We start from the raw sequence: 23,690 nt of genomic DNA, 5'->3' as shown, positions 1-23,690 counted from the left end.
TGCTTACTGCCTGGATGATGACAACCCTCTTAGCTGATGTTTACCTTAGGGGATCTGTAGGGACCCTTACTCCTGGGAAATCAAAGGGCTAAAGTCTGAGTGATAAAGGCTGGATGGTCACAGGTAGGGGGAAGATACAAAAAAATATATTTTAAGTACTATAATAAACCATAAATTCATAAGACTGTATGGTGAAGCATAATTTCATTTAACTGAAAATTACTTCTTTTATTCTGGGTGACAGATGTACAGGCTTAAATGTATTTTTCTTACAAAGAAGGTTAAATTAGTTATTTAGCGCAGTCAGACAACTCTGTACAGAAGAATAAAATTCTGACTATGATGCAGGAGATTTGGGTTTGATTAACAGTCTGGCTACTACAAGGGGCTGGTGAGTGATGACAGAAGAATGATAAAACAAAGCTTGCTTCTCTCTCTCACGGTAAGTGTGTGTGTGGGTGTGTGTGTGTGTGTGTGTGTGTGTATGTGTGTGTGTGTGTGGGGGGGCACATATTCCCACGGCAGATGCCCCAGTGAGACAGGGGGCCTCACATGAGTTCTAGCTGCAAGAAGACAAAGCAATTGTGGAAGTGTGTGATACACCATGATGGATGCCATTGCACAACAAACCCAGTAATATGTTATAAGTCATGCACAATAGAGATTAGAACCTAAGTATAAAATCTCCTGTCCCAAGATGGATGACAGTACCATTCACTGCTGCTTGACTTGGCTCTTAACACTAAGAGGAATGAATGAGCCAGATGGCTCTTGCCTCTCTGGAGAACAAATGGATTAGTTGACCAAGTGGATGGGAAAGCTTGATGGTCATTCGGATGGGTGCAAAAAAAAGTTTAAAACAGTCATTCTAAGTCAGAAAAAAAATCTCACTACAATCCAGATCAGTGCTAACTTTCCTTATGAAGCCCAGGCCTATTTTAGGGGAGGCCCTAACAAGTCTTAAAATGCTATGTACTTACAAGTTAACTGTTCAGTATTTTTAATGGGGATGAGGCTAATTAAGAATAACAAATAATCCAAACAAAAGACACTATGGACTAAGCATCAGAATTTTAAACAATGTTTGTTTTTAAAAATGACATACATTAATATGAACATTTTTACTATTTGTTTTACAAAATGTGGCTGCCTCTTTAAGGAGAATAAGTATTTAATTAATTAACTGGTATCGTTTGGTTGTTAACCATACTTTTTTATTATATAAAGGTTAGTACTTTTTTGTTTAATGTTCTGCAGAAGTCCCATATATTTTTAGGGACAAAAGCACTTGACCTTCAATAAAATTTCTCTATGTTTTGTATGATGTATAAAACTTTGTGGCCCGTTTGTGAGGTTCATTCTGCTCCTTGGTCCGTAGTGTGCTTTGTTTGGATTACTGGTTGTTTTTTTTAAAGTCACATTTCACGCTGTTTAATTAAGAATAACACACAATAAAATATGTGCATGTAATAACAAATAATAAAATAATGTATTGCAAGATTAAGATGAAATTGAAATCTTTATTTCAAGGGTGTGTATGTGTGTATTTGTTTGTTTTGGGGATTTCATTCTTCTTCTGTAAAGTGCAGTATATGTTTTTTTTTTTTTTTTTTTTCTGGTGAAGCTCGCAGTATAGTTATGTTACCTAGGTGAAGCTGAGCAGACTCACTGACTTGTCTGTAGTTTGGGCATGGGCAAAACTCACTGTAGCAGACCCTGAGAACCGCCTAGATTAATCGTACAGTTATTTCTACCCTAAAGTATGTTTGATCAGATGCATACTTTCTCCTAACTGAAACTTACAGATGATGGCAGGTTAGATAAAGGCAAAATAAAGGTAAAAGAGATTTTAGCAGCAGCCCCATCCTTGGAAAACTCCATTGCACATGCGAGAAGTCTTACATGTGTCCAGCAAATACACTGTTTCTGAAAAACTATTCCCTCTCTAATTCTATAGTCTTTAAATTCTCCAGGAATTCAAGTTCAAACAGAGTGGAACATAACTACTTTCCGCTGTACTTACTGTAACATTATCTTTTTAATATTCAGAATTGTGCTTCCTGTATCCAGACCACTGTATGCTTGCAGCTTCAGACCATCTGATCGTGACTTAAGACATTTTGACCATTAGGACTTGCCTGAAACAATAAGTTATCTCAGATGCTATGATGGCAATACTTCATTCATTCATTCATTCATTTATTATTTTTGCATTCAAAACTTGAAAGGCAGGTCATATAATCTAAGTAACTGTAAAAGTCTTATCAGTAAGCACTCTTGAACCCACATATGCCTTAGTTGACAGAAATCACAGACTCTCCATTATTAACCTTACAAATTCTTGCTAAAAAGCTATGGTGACTCGCTTAGCATAAGTAAATACAGAGATGGTAAATTGGATTACAACTTGAACAAGACACGATATAATGGAGAAGGGAAATTAAGCTTATTAAGAAAAATAAGAGTGTAACACACTGGATAACTCTGAAATCAAAACTAGCAGGTCACCATAACTAAGAGTGCAAAGACAAAAAAAAAAACAGAAAGAGAGACCTGAAAGTTGTTACATTTGGCAAGCGTTCCTAATAGCTGTAGTTGATACTGATAAAGGTGGGATCATAAACTGAGAATGCAACAATGTAGTCTTCAAAAAAGATAGAAAGTAGAAAAATTAAGATTTTTTTACAAAGAATCATACATCAATAAAATTGGAAGCAATCAGAGGAGCAGTAAGACCAAGTGATGAAACAGGACGTAGACTGCCACTAAATGTGCATAAGTCATTGATTGGTTAGTCATATCTTATGACTTACAGGTGAAAACACATTATAAAGGAGGTCTCAGGACACTATGAAATAGTGCTGTACATTGAAAGAAATGTAACTGATAAAAGTTTGAGGTAGAGACAATAAACTACATCTGAAAAATGTGAGCTTCAGATACTGAAGTTTGGCCATTTTGAATACATCCTAGTTTCATGGCTTTGATTCCTGTGTTTAGGCCATGAAGGTACCTAGAAACAAACTTGCTGATGTTGTTTTTGCATCTTATCTCACCTATACAGTTGTCTTGTTTAGTTCAAAGAAATTTTATTTTGTTAATGGTTCTGATGTCAGTGGGTAACTTTTTCCACAAGTTAAGTATCATTTCTGTAATAAATCTGCCCATTTTAAGTGTTGAGTTACCACATTTCTTAAATTTGCTATGTATTTGTTTTTGTATTCTCTAATTAGAATACATTTTAAACCCCAAATTGTTCTATTAACCTCACTTAAGATTCTCCTAACTTCCTGTAAATAAAACTAGTTATCACTGTAAGTCCTAAGAAATTCAAATGTCCACTGTGCACCAGATGCTGAAATGACGGAATTTGTTTTGTAAATTTTCATTGTACCGTCTCACAACTAGTTGCTTTTGCTAGTATATAAAGACAAAGGCTAGAATTATAGTTTAGATGTTGTCATGATGGGTCTTTAGTAAGCATGGCCTTAAATACAATTTGTTTATCTCTTTATTCCTGATATTTTGTAATATTTTGTAAATGCTTCTTAAAGAAAGTTTGTAATTGAGAGTAATGCCAAGGTTTTTCATAAATATGACTTTATATAAAATTACATTGTCCAGAATCACTAAGTTGAGACATCTGTAATTTCAAAAAAGAAAATAAAGTATTTATGTTTGTTAACACAAGATCACTGACATAGCTTTGTTGTAACTATTTCAAAAACAATGGAAGACAAAATCTGATTTTTTATATGTTTAATCTTTGGTGCTTTTCTCCCCAGATCTCTCCTGAAAATTGACTCTTTGAGGTATGTCAGAATTTCCCATATAAATAAATAATGTTTGTTTTCATGCATAATGCTACTTTAGTTCAAGAACTGGAAAATGCATGTGGAAGTATATTCTAGCTAAGATGTAAAAATTTTGTTTATCTCATCAATAATTAAATTCATAGATATAACAGCATTTTAACTCTAGGCCTACTATATTCCAAAAAGCCTTCATTTTTTAAATTAATTATAAACCTATAAATATGTTGCTCTGTTTTTATTTAGTGCTTATCCTGTTTAACTTACTGGTTCTACAAAACATGACCCATCTACAATAAGTACAGCTAAAAAGATTGGAAGATAATGTGTAAATAAAAACATAAAGTAGGATTCCAGAGTGTAAGCTTAATATCAATAACATTTGTAATGCATATATATCATAAGTTTTTTAAATATAAGGAAACAATAGCCAAAGATAATAGTATCAGTAGTAGTAGCCGTGATTCAGTTACATATGTCAATATCATAAGGCAAACATTTACTTCATTCCATTTATAAGAAACACATGGAAGAGAATAAACAGTTACTAATCAAAAATATAAATTACTTACAGGTTTCAGGAAATTTCCAGAAAGAACGAGTGATAGGAGAAGATCACTCACTGCAAGTACAATAATGACATGGTATGAAGAGGGTACCCAGGACTTACCTGGGGATGGCTGACATAAGGTCAGCTGACATGTAATACTGCATGCTGCCCAGGAGATTTAAACACTGGATCAAACATGCCAGATGAGATGGAATAGGTTAAAACCTGAAAAAAATCAAAATATGTTTAGTTATACAAATGTGTTTTGTTAAAGGTTAGATAGGTGTTTTGCTGCAATAGCTTCTAGGATAAGACACAAGTAAATTTCTGTTTATTTAAAATGACAAGGGTAATTCTCCCTATTCGTAATGCACAAAACAAGATAAGGCAGGAAAATTCTTGTGAGAAATGCAGTGGTGTTTAATGTGGTGAAACATTAGAGATTTGCGATTTATATTGCACACTGCTCCATTTTTTTTATTCTTGTCAAAGCAGAAATTTCTTTCAAGAATCATGATGTATTTGATAGGGAAAGCCATACCATTAGTAAGACTATGAACTTTTTGTTACCAATGCCAAATTACAAACTACAGAAAAATGTTAGTTTTAAACATTATATCTTCAACTGCCTGAACAGACTTCATATATAAACATCATCAGTGATACTTTGCAGACTGCTTCATCCAAACAATTACGATGGAGAAATTACACACACACACACACACACACACACACACACACACACATATATATATATATATATATATATATATATATATATATATATATATATATATATTAGGCATTATACATGAGGATATCAGTGCTATGAAACAGTCTGAGAAGTTGAATTCAGATATTCAGAGACTTAAACAAAAGTGGCTTAAGTCAGAGGTTGCTCAGGAGGGCAAATGTATGAGGAAGACGAATAATAGTGAATGAACAGGAAACTGAGTTACAGGCTAATAGATTAGCATTGAAAGCTGGGAGAAAAAGTTAATTTTTCTTTCACCACAATACATGGGATAGATGCTAATATTCTTAATTTATTTACCTAGTATAATGATAGATTCATGTTGTCTTCTTTCACCCTTCTCAAAAAGTGGGTGTATCAAATCCATATAGATTCAAGTCTGATAGTTCATACAAGACATAAGGCTCTGGCTCCTCCTCTTCCCACAATGCACCACCACCCTGCCAACCCTTCAAATCCCTACCCACAGCTAAGAAACTGCAGCATCTAAATCACATCTCCTCTGTAATCAGCTGTATATCAGCAGACTGCTGAAGAACAAGTCTCTGGATAAGGTCAGTAGAGTCCACAGGAGTCCAGAATAAAAAGGTGACAATTTAGAAGGGGGACAATGGAAAGGAATGTTGAGATGGATGGAAGAAGACATATCTGGTGTTATGCTAAGTAGATGAACTACATATCCGATGTTATCTTTTCTGTCTTCCTCAACTAGTGAGACAGAGTCCCCAGCTTCCTGAACCCTGGGAGGCACTATGGAAGGATCTCCTGGAGAATGGTGGAACCAAAGGGAGCTCTTTTTTTAAACAGCATTATTAAATTACCATTTAAGACACAGGCAAACATGCAGTAACAGAAAAGAAAACAAACCATATTAACATTTTTTTTCCATTTACATACATTACACATCAGGTATCTTTTCTTTCTTCGCAATTATAAATCAGTCCAGCATTATATAAATTGCTGAATTCCTGCCTAACTTTAAAGTTATCTCCTTCTACCACCTCCTAAACATTATTCTGCAAGTATTGTTCCCACAATTTTCATATATTTCTATGTATTGTGCTCCTTCTCTTTTTAATGATCCCTCTTGAGTTCTTTTATCTCTTTTGTAATATCCAGTGTACTTCAAATACAGTTGGTTTACACTTTGATTTCTGTGTTCTAGTAATTCTTTTTTGGCATCCAACAGAATTAAACTTCATAAGGCCATACTATGTCTAGACAATACAGATGCTGTGTCCCAGCTCAAAAAAAAATTGTATCCTTAGTTACAACCATTTGCTCATCCAATATTTCTGACAGAATACTCTGTAAGGAATTTTTAAAATTTGCCAACTCATTACACCCACAATACACATGTTCCGAGCTACCTTTTTCTTCCCCATCACAACTCCAAGATGTGCTGTCTGAGGGAAAAAAATCTGAAGTCTGCTTATGGTCACATCTCTCAACTGTCCAGATTTTCACAGAATGTCTAGATTTTTGCCTCATATTTTTGGTCTGTTCCTCATAAAATTTGTGGCTTTCTGGCAAATCACTGGGATGATCTGAGGACTGAAGTCACCAAATAATGACATACATTTGGGTTTCAGACTTCAAATCCCTCAGCAAATGAATAACACAAACCCTGTTCCATTAGTGATTTTCTAAGTTTATAAGAGTAATATTTAAAATCTGTCTCTATTTTTCGGCCTTTGTCCCCCCCATTTTGTTAGGCTTTGTCCAGATTTCTTGCACTAAGATTCTACACTGTCTGGACTTTTTTTGTAGCATACTTGGGAACCATGCATATGTCCTCCCACTGTTCTCTTGTAAATTGTTTTTCCAGTCTCCCCTCCCAATCGTTTCTAGCCAACTCTGATTGATTCTTATAGTTAGCATGCACCTTCCTAATTATCCCTTTTTATCAGTAGCTTCTGTTCTACATTCAAATAAAATCCCTAACAGAGCAAGTCTTTTACTTAAGATTCTCATATTCCTTTGTCTTTGCCTATACTCCAATATCAGTCCCTGGTTGAGAAGGCAGCCTCTAGTCCGCAGTCCAAACATCTTCTTGGTCTCATCCCTCTCTGTTACCTTTCCCATTCCCTTTCTAGATTTTTTCTCCCAATACCTTGGTTTCTTTGCCAATTTTCTCCTGTAGATTTCAGTCCCACTTGATTATTTTCTGTATCCTTATTTGCAGTTATCCATATTGGCTAAATCTACTTTCTCCATTCACATGCTGGCTTACTTCTTGGACTGTTTTCTGCTGCTTTATGACTATAATATTCTGTATATATTTTTTTCTTCTTTAAGATCTGCATCTAAAATCACACTGTCTCTCTATTTCTTGAACTTCTCCTGCTTCATCGTCACCACTTTCTGTTTAGAAATATAAACTTCTGCTTGTGTTATGTGTATGAGCTTTAACTGTATAGCTCTGAAATATCCCCTCAAATTATTTATTTATTTATTTATTTATTTATTTTCATTTGTTGACCGGGAGTGTCCGACTGGACGTAGGTCCATTTTCAGCGGAGGCCCAGGGAGAAAAGCTCCACAGTTAAAATATACAGACAGTAGTTACATTGGATTTACATAGCGATTAACAATTTGATTAACATAACAATTAATTACAAACATAGTTACAGATGAAGAACATAGTACATCAGTAGACAACTAGAATCTTTATCTGCAAAGTACATAACAGACATTAACAATTGTTGCAATAAGAAGTTCCTGCTGTATAATAAGTAGTAGGCTTATGAGCATCTGAGCTTGCTATAATCAAGGTAGTTAGTGGGGTGGAAAGAAAGGTAGTGGTTGGATGGGGTGGGTGATATTAGAGTGGGAGTTGCAAGGGCATAGACAGCATGTTTTTATGTGCACTTTTAGTAAAGTTTTGAAGTGGTTGCATGATGGTACGGAGGTAATTGTGGGTGGGAGGGAGTTCCATAATTTGGCTATGGTGCAAGAGAATAGTGGTTCACCAGCAGAGTTATTGGCTTTAGTGATCTGCAAGGGATTTTTGTTGCTGGATCTTAGTGGTCTGGTGGTGCGATAGGGTTGGAGTAGATTCTGGAGGAATGGGACATTTAGTGGATGATTTACTAGTTTGTAGGCGAGTGTGAGTTGACACCATTGAAGGAGGTGAGAGAGTTCAAGCCAGCCCAGTTCAGCAAATGAGAGACAGTGGTGACTACGGTAGGATGCCCCTGTGATGAATTTGGTGATTTTGTTGTAGCAGGTCTCTAGCTTGTTTAGATCGCATTGCCTTAGGTTGGTATATATTGGAGAAGCATAAAGTAGGGTGGAGATAAGGTGGGAATTTGCTACTGAAATCTTTGCTGCTTTGGTGAGAAGTTGCTTATTTCTGTATAATGCTCCTAGTTTTTTGTGGACTTTTTTTATGTTCATGGATATGTGAATGTCAAATTTTAGTTTATTGTCTATTTCCACTCCTAGCAATTTGGTGTGTTTTGTTGGGTGTGTTAGTGGTGTTGTCTTTTGCTGTGATGTTAAAGTGAGAGTTGTTTTGAGTATGTTTGGTGGGTTGAAAGATGGGTAGTTTAGTTTTGTTTGGGTTGAGTATTAATTGGGTATCGGATAACCAAAATTCAACTGAGGAAAAGGCTTCCTGTGTGACTTTTTGCAGTTTGGGTAGGGACTGGGCTGAGCAGATGATGGTTGAGTCATCTGCGTATTGTATGAGTGTGCCATGTTTGGTGACAGAGGCTAGATTATTGGTGAAAATAGAGAAGAGTAGGGGCCCAAGGATGGATCCTTGGTGAACCCCTATAGAGAAAGGTAATTGGGGAGATATGTCATTCTGCCATACAGCAGATTGCTGGCGGTCAGACAGGTAACTCTGAAACCAGTTGGTGACTGATTGAGAGAAGGATAGGTTATTGAGGACAGAGATGAGTTGTTTGTGTGGGACCATGTCAAATGCTTTAGATAGGTCTAGGAAAGTAGCAGAGGAGAGATAACCATTGTTTTTATGCTGCAGGATAGTGATAGTAAAGGAGAGTAAGGCAGTGGTGGTGGTGCTATGGTTTGGTCAGAAGCCATGCTGAGTATTGGAAAGGAGGTTGTTAGTAAGGAGGTAGTCTGAGACCTGAGAGTGAATGCATCACTCTAGTATTTTGGAGAGTGGAGAGAGAATAGCTATGGAGTGGTAATTGGTTAGTTCTGTGGAGGGGCCGCCTTTGTGGAGGGGAATTATACGTGAATACTTTCCATAGTGTGGGAACATAACTTTCTCAAAGAGATCGATTAATGGATACTGGGTAGGCCAGAGCATCAGCTGCAATTTGTAGGTATTCACTTGGGAGGTTGTCTGCTGCTAATTTGGTGGGCTTAAGTTTAGTTAAGAGTTTTTTTTTATGTTAGAGGTAGGTACAGGAGAAAAACAGAAGGCAGTGGGGAGATTACTAGTTGAAGGTGTGGGTTGGAGGGGAGGGGGGTTGTGTTGTTTAGCTAGTAATAGCATGGTTTGTGTGAAGTGTGTGTTGAATGAGGTAGCAATATTTTCAGAGGAGTGAGGGATGTTAGGAGGAGGGGTACTGACTTTACCTGGGTGGAGGATGGAGTTTATGGAAGACCAGAATTGTTTGGGGCTGTGTTGGGAGGAGTCTAGGGCATACTGGTAGTATTGGAATTTGTCCTGTTTTATTAGCTTTTTGACTCTATTGTGTAGTTCTATGAATTTCTGTCTAGTTGAGGGGTTTTTGGTTTTGCACCAGTGCTCCCAGGCTTTATCCCTGTTTTTCATTTCTGACTTAGTGGTTTTCTGTAGCCATGGGGAGGGTTGTGCTTTGGTTTGGGAAAGTCTTATGGGGGCATGGTAATTAAGGATACTCAGGAAGGTAGTATTAAAAATTCAACTGCGTCATCAAGACTGAGGTACTTTAGAGGATGCCAGTTACATTCTTTGAGGGATGAGATGAATGTGAGTAAGTTTAAGATTAAGTAATCCTAAATCACAATGTTCTTTTGGAAGGACCAAGTTATGCCACATAACTCTCCCCCCCCATAAAAATTCCTTCAACTCTTTATTAATTGTTGTCCATAAATTTCTCTAGTTGATAAAAATATGCCTGACCCATTAAAGGAACTAAATGCATTTTCACTAATTTTATCTTACTATCCATATCCATAAAAGCTTCCAATTTCTCAGTTTTTGTATTATTTTGGTTTAGTCTCTTCACACATATCCTTAGCTGCTTTAACCAAAGCCTTTTAAACCCATACTCCTACATACTTCAACTTATCATAACCCCATAAATATGGGTATTGCTGACCAAATTTGTGTGTGGGTACATAATTTATGGCTATAACTTTTGTTCTATCTTCATTAATTTTATATCGCAAAAAGACTTGAAACTGTTTCAAAATGTTCCACAATACTGTTTGGGTTTGTAAAAGGCAGATCATGTCTCCTAAACCTGATAGATTTCTTTGAAGCAGTCACCAAAGCTGTAGACAAGGGTAAGGTGGTTCACACAGCCTATCTAGATCTTGCCAAGGCTTTCGACATCATCCCCCACTCTGGAATTATAAATAAACTCACTAAACTAGGTATAATTCCCTATGTCACAAGATGGGTTGCCAACTGGCTCACTGACAGAACCCACACTGTGAAAGTAGCAGACTACAAATCCGACTTCAGACCAGTGACAAGTGGAGTACCACAGGGGTCAGTCCTGGGTCCTCTACTGTTTGGTATCTACTTCTCTGAACTACAGGCTAACACAGAAGGTCTTTGGCTAATGAAGTCTGCAGATGACTGCAAACTTGGAGCAATAATCAAAACTCCTAACAATGTGGATATCCTACAAAAGGGCCTCACTGAGACAGATGCCTGGTGTCAAAGCCATGGCCTAAAGCTCAATGCCAAAAAGTGCATTGTCATCCCCTTTGGTAAAAACTCTATACCCATGAACTACCACATAGGCTGTAGTAAACTTAACACCGAAAGTGTGATAAGAGACCTTGGGACACAGGTAGACAGTAGCCTCTCCTTTGATAATCACATTGCCATAGTAGTCAGGAAATCCTTCTACGTGGCACACCTCATCACAAAAGGTTTCTCATCCAGGAAAAGAAGAGGTCATTGTTCCCCTCTGCTCATCACTCATTAGACCCATTATAGAGTACGACGCCCCTTTTGGTATGTACCTCACAAGACATCTACAACAATTGGAAAGACTGCAGAAATACCTCACAAAGGGGATTACCAGCCTCAAACAGATTCCCTATGCAGACAATCTCAAAAATCTCCAGCTTTAATCTGTCACATATCGCCTACTCAGAGGGGATCTCTGCCTAACATACAAAGCTATGTCAAACCCAGAGCTGTTCGACATGCTCCACTTAAAGAAATTCCTGTCCTAGAGACTTCCCATACTCTGGAACAAACTACCTATCTATATCAGACAAAGCTCCTCATTAGCAAGCTTTAAGACAAATCTTGATGATTGGATGGGAAATAGGAAATTCACCCCAGGGATCACTTCTGTGGCTCTGCTCAACAGTGGCACAGGAAAATAATTTTCTTGGGTGGCGAAAGCCAGGGTACCTTCTTGGCTAGGCTTATATAGGCCCTAGGGCCAATAGCCTAGTACCTCCCTATGAACTGATATATCCTTTTCTACATTCATCAGGTACAAAATAATATCATCTGTAAATAAAGCCCACTTTTCTTCATTACCATACCAACTATATCCTTGCATTTTTGAGTTCCTATTCTTTGCTAGTGGCTCTAAATATAAAGAAAACAAGAGGACACTCCAACCTGGTTCCTTTGTTCAAACAAAACATATCAGGGAGGAACCATATCACTTCAATTCTTGCCTCTGATCCTTCATATAGCTTCCTATTTAACCCTATTATTATATCAGAAACTTCAAATGCTTCTATTGCCCTACTCACAAAATCACAGCTTACACTGTTGAATGCTTCCTCTGCATTAAGACCTACCCTCAACAGTGGTATTTTCTATCATTCTGCGTCCCTCTGGATCATTATTGATGTATTAATGCTGTCAAATGCTTTCCTTCCCCCCACAAAACCACAATGACCCATATCTATCAATTTTAGCAACACCTTTGCAATTCTTTTAGCTAGTATAGACATAAACTCTTTGTAATCATGGTTTAAAATTGAAATGGGTGTATATGAAGATGGTTATGTTGGATCTTTGCTGTCTTTAGGCAATACAGCAACCACAGCTTTCTTTCAAGATGTTGATGCTTCCCCTCTTTTTAAAATACTGTTAAATAAAATCTTCCAGATCATTATCACTTTCTTCCCTCCTCACTTTTAATCATCCACAGGAATACCATCTCTTCCTGGAGACTTTCCTGAAGATTGATTATATATCATCATTTTATCTCATTTCATCCTGTATTAACTGCTCATCTGTCTCTAATCTTGGCATAATTAAGTCTTCTGTAAATATATCCATTTGTGCTCTTTCTTGATTTCCACATTTCTCTGCTTCAAACACATTTTCATTACATTTCCAGAATATCTCAGATACTTCCACCAGACCACTGGTTAGTTTTCTTGTTATAGGCTTCCTACATTTGGCAACAACTCTTTCTGCTTTCTGCTGCCAACATCATTGTGATAAAAGTTTTTGTGTTCTGGAGTTATCAAAACATAGCTGCTTAACAGCAATCTTTCTAAAGTCATGCATATTACCCAGATACTTAAATAAAAAAACACTGAAAAAAGACAGCATCAAGAAACCATTGAAAAATACTGTATTTAGTGTTTTTGTTTAACAGAACTTCCTCAGAATACAGCGTAAACAGAAACAACGACTTTTATATATACTACTCATTAAATTGACATCAATCCAAAACAATATGCTAACACATTCTTTAAAGAAATCTATAAAAGGCTATACTACAAATATAAAATAAAACTGTTATATATGTAATAAGTTGCTATCTAATTTTAGTTTGTAAAACACATTTAATACTAATAAATTCATTTAAGCCCAGAGGGCTATCTGCTTGACAATATAATTGCCATTTGAGTTCTAAATTCCCGTTTGTTAATAATCCCCACATGTATATACAAAAACCTGTTCTAAATCAAAGAACAAAAACTTATTAAAACCTTTACATTTTAAAGTGTGCTTAAACAAAGCATTATTCTAAACATTAACAGTATAAGGGGGATTGTTTGGTTCATATGTATAACAGTAAATATGAGTCAGTGATTCTTACTATGTTAGATGATGCTCAGTTTTATAGTAAAGTTGATTTGCTCACTATTCATAAAGCGTGCAAGCATATTGATGAATTTTTATTAGAACTTGTAGACAAAGTTATAGTGATTTTATATTATATGAATTTTTATGTCACCCATCCACATTTAGGTATTTTCTTTGGAATTCCCAAGATTCACAAAGCTACATGTAACCTCCCATTTAGATGGATTAATTCAGCTAGAGGTTCTAAAACAGAACCTAATCATACTTTTTAGATAAGTTTTTGAACTCCATAGCTCAGATGTTACAGTCTTTTATTAAAGACTCCTGGGACTTGCTAGCACAGCTTAAGAATTATAGTTTTACTGATTATGAAACTTTTCTTTTCACATTGTATATTAATAGCTTATATACAATGATTCCATATTGATATTCGAGTTGAATGGATTAATTATATCTAAGTAAATTTAGTGGATAGCGCAGTGGTGTAGTGGTTAGCACTGTCACCTCACAGCAAGAGGTTCTCCAGTTCAATTCTCAGCTGAGGTGTCTTGTGTGTAGAGTCTGCATGTCCTCCCTGCATTCATGTGGGTTTCCTCTAGGTGCTCCTGTTTCCTCCCACATTCTAAAGAAATGCAGTAGGTGGATTGAACACTCTAAATTGGCCTTAGGTGTGAGTGTGTGGTGCACTCTTTAAGGAGGGTTGGGCATCGGGCTAGCAACCTGATCCTGTAAAACCTGCACCTGCTATGGAAACAATGAGTGTTGAAGGGCACTCATTGCCCGATGTGCTGATTGCACGGGAGCGAATACAGGAAGATCCAGGAAATAAATTTAGTAGTTTTAACACAACAGAAATTAATATTTTATGTTTATATCTTAAAATAGCCCTTAAAATATTTATTTTTGTGTTCAAAGATAAATATATATTTTTGTATTCAAAGATAAATATTTTCATCAAAAGAATGGAGTGACTATGGGCACTGGCCTTTGCTAATTTGGCATTAGGCTGGTGGGAGGATGTATTTTTATATACAAATCCCCTTTATATAAATGTAATGTTTTACAAATAATATATAGATGATTTATTTTTCATTTGAAAGTGAAATAGTGATGATATATTTTGTTTTTTGGAGTCCTTGAATTATACTACTACATTATTAAAGCTTACTCTAGGTAGTTTATGTAATGCAGTTAACTTTCTGGATATTAGTCTCACTATAGATACAGCCAATAAATGTTTTGACTCCAACTACTTACAGAAAACCTATGTTTGTGAATAATTATATTCACTTTAACAGTGACCATCCGATCCATATGAAACTGAATGTAGCTAGAGGACAATTTATTAGACTTTCAACACATTTCTAATGACGCTGTGTTTTATGAAGAATGCTTGATACTTAAAGAGCTTCTCTTGAATAGGCGGTTCCAAGATGGGCCTCTGAAAAAATTCATAGTGGAAGTTAAGTTCAAATAGTCGACTAATCACGATGGGCCTCTGCGAAAATTATTAGAAGTCAAGTTCAAACAGTCAACTAATTGTAAACTTATTTTATTAGAAGGGCTACTTAATAAGTTGATAATTTGGACAATTCATTAATTATGGCTATTAATATGTCTGTAGACAGTTTTAATATAAAGCAGATATTAATAAACAGTTGGAAAATTATAAAAGGAAACAATGTGATGTTTGAGCTTTGGGGTAGTACCCCTTGTTTTACATGCAAGATGGTATACAATTTAAAATTTATGTTAGAATAAGTGAGTAAAACTAATTTTATTTCCATTATCAATAAAACCAAGGGAACACATAGTTGTGTTTTTTTGTAGATATATTTCTAATAGCCCTTATCTTTGTACAACACATATGAATAGATATACAGGCGTTAACTAATGTTTTATTTGTAACTCCTCAGGGGTAGTATATGTAGCTGAGTGCCTTTCCTGTAAAAGTTTTTTATATAGTTAAGACTTCTAGAAAAGTATGGAAGATAAATTATGAGCATTTTAGAGCTATTAAAATTAAGGATGAGAATAATACTTTGTTTAAGCACACTTTAAAATGTAGAGATTTTAATACAATTTTGTTCTTTGTTTTAGAGCAGGTTTCTGTAGATAGATGTAGGGGTGGCATTAATAACAGACTGGAGAATTTGGAATTCAAATTACAAGTATGTTGTCAAGCAGATAGCCCTCTGGGCTTAAATGAACTTATTAATATTACATGTGTTTTGCAAACTAAAATTAGATAGCAACTAGTAAATATGTAATAATTTTATTTTGTATTTATAGTATAGCTTTTTTTATATTTCTTTAAAGAATGTGTTAGTATATTGTTTTGGACTGATGTTAATTTAATGAGCAGTATATACAAATGTTGTCATTTTCATTTAAGCTGTATTCTGAGGAAGTTCTATGCACTAAATACAGTATTTTTCTGTGGTTTCTTAGTGGCGTCTTTTTTCAGTACTTTTTTATTTTAGTTTTTATTTTTGCACTGTCCTTACTGGTGTGGTTTGTTACAGTTATCCAGATACTCCTTTATCTTCTCTTTAGCACTCTGCATGTGTGCCTCTTCTTGTTTTGTGAGAGTTCTCTTAATCTGAAATATTTTAACCTGTGTCAGTCCCTCTAAGTAATTCATATTATGTTTAAGCACATCTGTTTCTTCTTTGTTTCTACACTATTTGTAAAATCCATTTTCTTTTTATCCCACTCACTAGCTAGAACTTCTGATGATATTTCTATCTTCCCTAATAACTTAAATAATTTATACTATACCTTCCTTAAATTTCTCTCTTTTTGACAGGTAGGTGGGAAAGCACTACTTCTTTACCCTACATTTTTATCCTAGTTTTTATCAGTGCATGATCTGAAATAGCTGTTGTATATGTGTCAAAGCATTCAATTAAATTCACATATTGCTGTGAAAAATATGTCTAGGCTAACTCAGTTATTGCACCTTGGGTAATAATATGTAAATTCTGGTCAAGTTGTTGCTACTGAATTCACACCTTCCATACCATATATTTTCATAAAGTTCTTTGAAAATCCTTCCTCTTTTGTTATATTTTCCCTTCTAGGTCTCCCTGATATATCCTCAGTATTGCAGATCAAATTAAAATACCCACCTATAAGTAATATTCCCTGCTGACAGTTGATTATTTTTCCCCAAAAATTCTTACACTCCATAACAGCAATTTTTGGTGGACTATAAACACATGCCAGTGTAATCCTCCTCTCTTGCAAATAGACCCTTACTACCACAACTCTGTTATTATTGTCTTTTGTTTTTCCTTCTCCTATCACTATCGGAGCCCCTCTAGCAATTAGTATAATTACAACTATTTTCCTTTGTTCCTGATATTCTACTGAGTATCCATTCTGAAATCCTTTCTTTCTCAAATTCACGTGCTCATTCCTTTCCAAATTTGTATCCTGCACCATTGCTATTTGCATTCTGCTCTTCTTAATATAATTCAATATTTGTTTCTTTTTTGTTTACACCTGTTAGGCCATTTATATTTCAGGATAATATAATTGGTATAGCCATTATGATAAAAAGATATTGTTCCCACCTATTATGCACTTTCCACAAACATTCTGCTGTCTCTAGTGTTAATACTTTTCCCTTCTGCTACAGCTTTTTCAGGATTCAAGATAAAATCTCTGCTGGTATGATTGCATCTTTACTAATACAGGTCTTGGCTGTTTTCTCATAGCCAAATTTGGAGCATACACTTAATGCGTCCTTTCAATTACCAAATCCTCCTGTGGAATAGCAGCCCAATTGTTTTTATGCCTTCATACAAAATTAATACAGGCTATTCCTTCCAGTTTCTCTCTTACAGTAAAAAATCTCAAATTTTCTTTGTGCATCCTATCTTCTAACTCTACCATTTTTTGAAACAGCTCTTCTTGAGAAGTCTCATATTCAGCCAGCCTATTTCTTCATTTCAGCCTTTGATTTTTGCAGTTGTATCAATTTATCTGAATAGCTACTTAAAGCTGCTTGTATATTTTTCCAGTCTTTTGTTGTTTGATATACTCCTTCAATGTTTCATCTATTTTAATCACTTCTGAGTACAGTTGATTTATTTTTTCCTCTAAATTACTGGAAGCTATGTCTTGTGACAAAGTTGAAACTTGAACTACTTTTTCCTGAACACCTACAGGATTCTTCCCAGACACTGTTTTCACTTCAACTTTTCTGGTTGATTTTCTGTCAGGTTCTTTAAATTTCTTCTTTGCTGGCACCTGGGCAGTGTACTTGCTAGCCAGTAACTGAATTTTACTCAAGCTGACAATACCACTAGTTGTTGTTTCTCAGTTTGTTTTTTCACACTGGGAGAGCTGCAATTTAGCTGTTGATCAGTGTGCAGCCATCTTGGAAGTCCACTGTGTGCTTTAAGTTGATTCTCAGAAACCATGACTTCAGAGTCCTTACTCATCTTTTTCATCCATTGCTCTACCTTATATAGTCAATTGTCCAATTTCTATACATAATTCCAAAGAATCGGTGAAGTATTTCAGGTGCAACTTTACATGTGACCTATACAGAGAGAGGTAAAATCATTCCCTATTTGTTACTGCTGACTTATTTCCTACTATGGTCCATGATTAGCCTTGTTGAGTTAGCTGATCAATGAGTCACAAAGTATGAATTTTATGTTTTCCTATGATAGTTCTAGCAGAGTATGCTCCCCTTCTTATACTTTGTTGGTGATGTGATGCTGTTATCTAATCACATGGATCTCAGCTCTTTGCATCTGTATTTTAACTGACAGATTTTGGACAGATTCACAATTTCTGCAACTTCATTATCCCATCCATGCTGCCAAAACCAAGAAAGAAATCTGTGAGCAGACACAATCTGCAGTCTGTGACTCTAATTTTTGTATAATTTTTTAATTTCTTTTTTATCCTCTGTATAATATATTGAGAATGACTGGTCTCCAAAGAAATGTGTGCACTACTGAGTTGTCTTTGTTGTGTTGTTCCAGTCATAACAACATTCTACTCCCTCATATAACACTTGGTTAATACATTTTCTCTGCAGTGATATCAACCACCCTCTCATTCACCTGCAGATATTCAGTTCAAAAGTGGATACTTTTCTATAGAGTTACCACCCATTCAGATGCCCAAAGTGGTACATTTTTTACAGAAATATGACATTTCACAAGATAAACCATACTCACAACCAATTTAGAAGACTGGACTTCACTTTGTTGCCAAAATAAAATCTTACTCTTATAGAATTTGAGCTGTTTCTGTTGTTTTGTATCATATTAAGGTAGTTCAGACATAAAATATTTGTTTTATAAAACTACTAGAAGAAACTCGGGAATATTTTTCAAATCTTAGGACATTTTCCATTTTTTGGTAGGGTGGGGGGCAGTAAGACACAACTACCCAGACAGGGACTGTCCTGTGTAAAGAGGGACAGGTGATAACCCTACTTTGAACTAATTAAGTATATGAAAGTTGGTTGGTAATATGAAATCACAATATCCTGAACATGATCTTGATACTGTAAAACTGTTCATCACTGGAACAAGCAACTAAAATCTTCTGTTTCTGCTCTATGTAGGAATGCTAACTGTCAATGGATATGTCAGAGGTGCCATATGGATATTATGTCCTGTCTCAGAAAACATGACAGCCACACCTCCAGTGCCGTACATCTGCCATTACCTATGAATAGGAGAGATGACTGTGTGGATGCCAACCAAGATCATCAAGGGCAGAACTCCACTTCAGATTGGTCAGCTGCAAACAGATGTCTTCCCTGTGAAGATGAAACAAAGTGTGTCTAGTAGTGCGACTACTTAGGGTTAGGCTTGGAACTTGATTACTGCATGAATTAGTAACACTACAACTGCACTGTGACTACCTCATAATATGTATGCATTCTAATTCTAGATATATTGGAACATGCGCAAGTGTATGTTTCCAAATAACAGCTTAGAAATGGCACAGCACTCTGTATCAGAAACATCTATACTTTATTCACCATCTTCTACTTGGAAGTAAAGTTTCTTAGACTGTTATGGAGTGTACGCAATTAAACTAAACTATTACTGGTATATTAGTGGAACATTGATTTCAGATGTAATGTGGATATTTGTTCTGCTAGTCATTTTTATTTTGAAGATGCTGACTGATCAGTATTTAGTTTTCTTTCCAGGAAAAGTAATTGAGTTAGTTTTTATTGTTTTGTTTAGACTTTCTTTAAGAACACTAAAGGTGAAGTAATTGATTCAGTACCCTCTAACAAAGAAACCAAAATTGTGAAGTAGTGTGGTCAGGATTATTTTATTTAAAGAACTGTAATCTACATATATATCATATTCAATATTAGTATTCTGCAGGATTACTAGTTAACCAGGAAGTCTTCATCAGTCATTTTATTTTCATACTGCAAACTAATTAATATTTCATATTGCATGCTCATTGTTTATCACTGCATTTCATTTAATGATTCCCTTGATTTAGAAATCAAGAGAAAAAGGAAATGAAAAATGCAACAACATTTTCTTGTTTTTTTTACCAATTACTTGTATTGCTTAATCTTACATGTGTACCACAGCAGGCAGAGCTGTACCAGGGGTGTTTCAAAGGGGCTGGTTGCCCAGGGACAAGCTGTTAGGGGGCAGCACGATCGGCAGTTGCCGATATGGTGTGACTGCAGCAATGGCATTCATTTAGGAAGGTACAAATGATACTGTGGCTTCTTTAATGAATGCCATTACTGCCTTAAAGGAATCGTGCTGCAGTTGTATTAGGGAGCTATACTTGCTACAGTTTCGGTCTTTTCAATTCCTTTGGGTTGGGGGAGATAAATGACAATATGGTTTTTGGATGTGTAATGAGTTGGAAGATTTAAAAAAAAGATCTCTAGAGTACTTTGTCAGAACGTTTGATGTAGCAAATGGCTGTAAGTAAGGAAATGATTCTTTTGAGCTGGGTTACAGGATCTGAATTGCCAAGACATAATAAAGCCTTGTTAAATTTAATTCCATTAGCTTCCAAAAAAAACAATTGCTAGAAAATGGAAGTCAAAATCTAAACCAAATGTACTGAATACAGTAAGAGAGATAAAGGAACTGGAGGGATCTTTAGAAAAGGAAATGATTACATTTTATAGAAATAAATGGATTTCTGGGAACAATATATGCAGAATAATGCTCAGGAGGAGTAAGGTTTAAGGAAGGCAGGAAATGGGTGATTTATTTAATGTTGGACTGAAAAACAGTTGTTATAAAGAAAGACACACATTATTCATTACATGTTTTAAATGTGAAATTGTTAACATTGGTTGTTTTCTTTTCTGTTGGTGTGTGTGCCTATGTCTTAAGTGATATTTTAATAAAGGTTTTTAAAAAAATAATAACAAATGCATCAGAAAAAAATATCCTAATAGTACTGAATATTGTAAAGAAGATAAAAGAACTGGAGGTGGGATCTTTAGAAAAAAAAGGAAAGAACTTACATAGAAATAAATGGAAATTGTGGGACCAATAAATGCAGAAAAATGTTCAGAAGGAGGAGAAGTGAGCTTTAAGGGGAGGCAGGTATTGAGCAATTTATGTAATGCTAGAGTGAATAACAATTATTAAAAAGGAAACATATTGTGTGAAAAAACTCTGTGTGATGTCCCCATTCTGGGCCAGTAATCAAGGAGCCTGAATCCTCACCAATGACACTGGAGAGGGACGTTCACCTGGAACAAAAATGGATACACCCAGTATTTCCAGGTGCAGCTCTCTGCATCAAGCCTGATTTCCCTTAAGAGCACATAGGGAACACACTCAGTCTGGGAGATGGTTTACCCTCTCTCTCCAGATCCCCAATAAGACTCCCCACTGGGAAGCCATGTCTTCCACCACTCTCTCTGTGAAACCAGTGCTTCATGTCCCTGCTCTAAGCAGCTTGCTCACTCTCTCACACACACACACACACACACACACACACACACACACTGGGAAAGGCTGGCACAGATTTACTAGCTATGCCCCCTTCTGCCCAGACTATAAGGTAGTTATATTGTCACCAGACACTCCAAAGCCAGCTACTCTAAGGCTCTTACAAGGATACCCAATTATACTGAGTAAACTTAACAGTAATACAAATGATAGTGTTTGGCCTAAGCAGTAAGTTTCTAAGGAGTGGCCACAGTATCAACAAATAGCTATAAGTCCTCTCAGAGTTTAAAATATTCTCTAAAGGACCAGTCACACTGACAAGTTTAAGCATATTTAATAAAAAATAATAAAAGAACATGGAAATACTAAATATCAATTTACAATAAACACCAAAGTTTCAGTAAAAGGAAATATTAAAATAACACAGATGAATTAAAATGAATTAAAAGCAGTTGACTGGTCAAAACTAAAAAATTCTAACATTAGAGGAGGCCATAGATCACTTTAACACTAAATTCCTAAGTATCCTTGATTCCCATGCTCCAGCACTTACAATAAAAACTAGATCAAATACAGCACCATGGCTCACAAAAGATACCAAAGCAAAATTCAAAACTAGAAACAGAGCCTGGGCCAGCTGGAGAACAACCAAAGCCCCACTTGACCATCTAAAATATCGTCAACTCAGGAACGATACAAAAAAATCTATTTTACTGTATAAAAAAAGCTTCTACCAAAATCTCCTACAAAAACACCACAACAACCCTCAAAAGTTCTGGGCAGGCTTAAATCAACTACTTTGTTCAGGTCACTCCACCACCCCAACCCCGGCTAACTACAACTATAGTTCCCCAGAGACAATAGCTAGCGCCTTTAATAACTTTTTCACTGAAACAATCCAATCCCTAGCAAATCAACTAACCCCCTCTAACTTAAACCACATGCCTAATCTACCTAATAATCACCCGGAATTTGGCTTCCAACCAATATCCACTAGTTTTATCAGAACACTTCTAAAAAATCTAAAACCTACCACCCTCGCTGCTGACCTCCTCCCTGCAGAGTACCTGCAAATAGCTGCAGATGCCATTGCATATCCCATATTTATCCTCATCAACAGAACCTTATCCAAAAATGCTATCCCCTCCCTCTGGAAAATATCTCACGTCATCCCACTCCATAAAGGTGGTAGCTCCTCAGACATATCCAACTATAGACCCATTGCCATTCTCTCCCCACTAGCCAAAATAATTGAGAAATGTGTACACAAGCAACTAATGCAATACCTTTCACAGAATAACTTACTATCCAACTCCCAGCATGGTTTCAGGCCATACCACAGCACCACCTCAGCTCTCCTTTCCTTTACTACTGCCATAAACCAAAACAGGAATGACAATAGGCTAACCTCTGCCCTCTTTCTTGACCTATCAAAAGCCTTTGACATGGTCAACCATGAACTTCTCATTCTTTCACTAAAATCTGTTTCCCTCAACAAGCCTGCTATCCAGTGGTTCCAGTCCTACCTGACTGGTAGACAGCAGGCAGTATTATGGCAGAGCAAACTCTCCAGCCAGTTATCTCTCACACTTGGTGTCCCTCAAGGGTCCATACTAGGTCCACTACTCCTCTATTTTTATCAACAACCTCCACACTGCTATCTCTAATGCCACCTGCATCCAATACGCAGATGATTCCACTCTCAGCCACCTCCCCATCCGACTTGCAAATCTTAACCCAAAATACATTTAACACTATCGAGAACTGGCTCACCAATCAACGCCTACTTCTGAACCCCAATAAAACTAAACTTCTACTCTTCTTTCCCACTAGTAGATCCACCACACTTTCATTCTCTGTCACATCTAACACTGGCACCACTATTTCCCCAGATAATCACACCAAACTGCTAGGAATTATCATAGACAACAATCTCAGATTTGACCTACAGGTCAACAAAACCATACAGACCATCAATAAGAAGCTTGGATCACTGTATAGAAACAAGACATTTTTAACCCCACTGGCTAGGAATGCAATCGCCTGATCACACCTACTATCTACTCTCTTATATGCCTCGCCTGTACTCTCAAACCTCAACAAATCTGAACTAGGTAAGCTGTCCTATAGCTACAATCATATTGCCAAATTCGCCACTGGCTCTACCTATAGAACCCACCACTGCCAGAACCTTAAACAACTAGAGTGGCTAGAACTGCCCGGCTTAATTCAATTCAATGAACTCTTAATAGCGCACAAAATTTTGTAAAACCCTGAGGATACCCCCTCACTTAAAAATATTATTAAGCCATATAGCAATCTAAGATCCCTACGGTCAGCCGATAAACTACTGGTTCAAACCCACAAAGCTAATAACTCTGCTGGTGAATCCCTGTTTGCCAACTTCATTGGCAAAACCTGGATTTCGTTGCCAAAC

The 23,690-nt window shown here is 36.2% G+C and overlaps 1 protein-coding gene across 3 annotated transcripts in view; it reads left to right on the top strand.

Annotated features, from left to right (window-relative positions):
* LOC122802094 (melanocortin 2 receptor accessory protein) overlaps positions 1 to 20,314 on the top strand; it is a 115,585-nt gene extending 95,271 nt beyond the window's left edge. For 2 of the 3 annotated variants that reach the window (XM_044071789.1, XR_006364884.1), the window contains 2 exons: positions 3,786 to 3,812; positions 18,919 to 20,314. In XM_044071789.1, the coding sequence (XP_043927724.1) occupies positions 3,786 to 3,812; positions 18,919 to 19,144 (253 nt within the window). In that variant the 3' untranslated portion in view covers positions 19,145 to 20,314. The remainder of the gene's footprint in view (positions 1 to 3,785; positions 3,813 to 18,918) is intronic. The other variant, XM_044071790.1, reaches the window with a different exon arrangement.
* The last annotated feature ends 3,376 nt before the right edge of the window (positions 20,315 to 23,690 follow it).

Source organism: Protopterus annectens, chromosome 5.part0 (genome assembly GCF_019279795.1).
Source record: "Protopterus annectens isolate FY-2018-M chromosome 5.part0, PAN1.0, whole genome shotgun sequence".
NCBI classification, from domain to species: domain Eukaryota; kingdom Metazoa; phylum Chordata; order Ceratodontiformes; family Protopteridae; genus Protopterus; species Protopterus annectens.
Note: the sequence above shows the minus strand (reverse complement) of the source record. Positions and strands in the feature narration are given on the sequence as shown.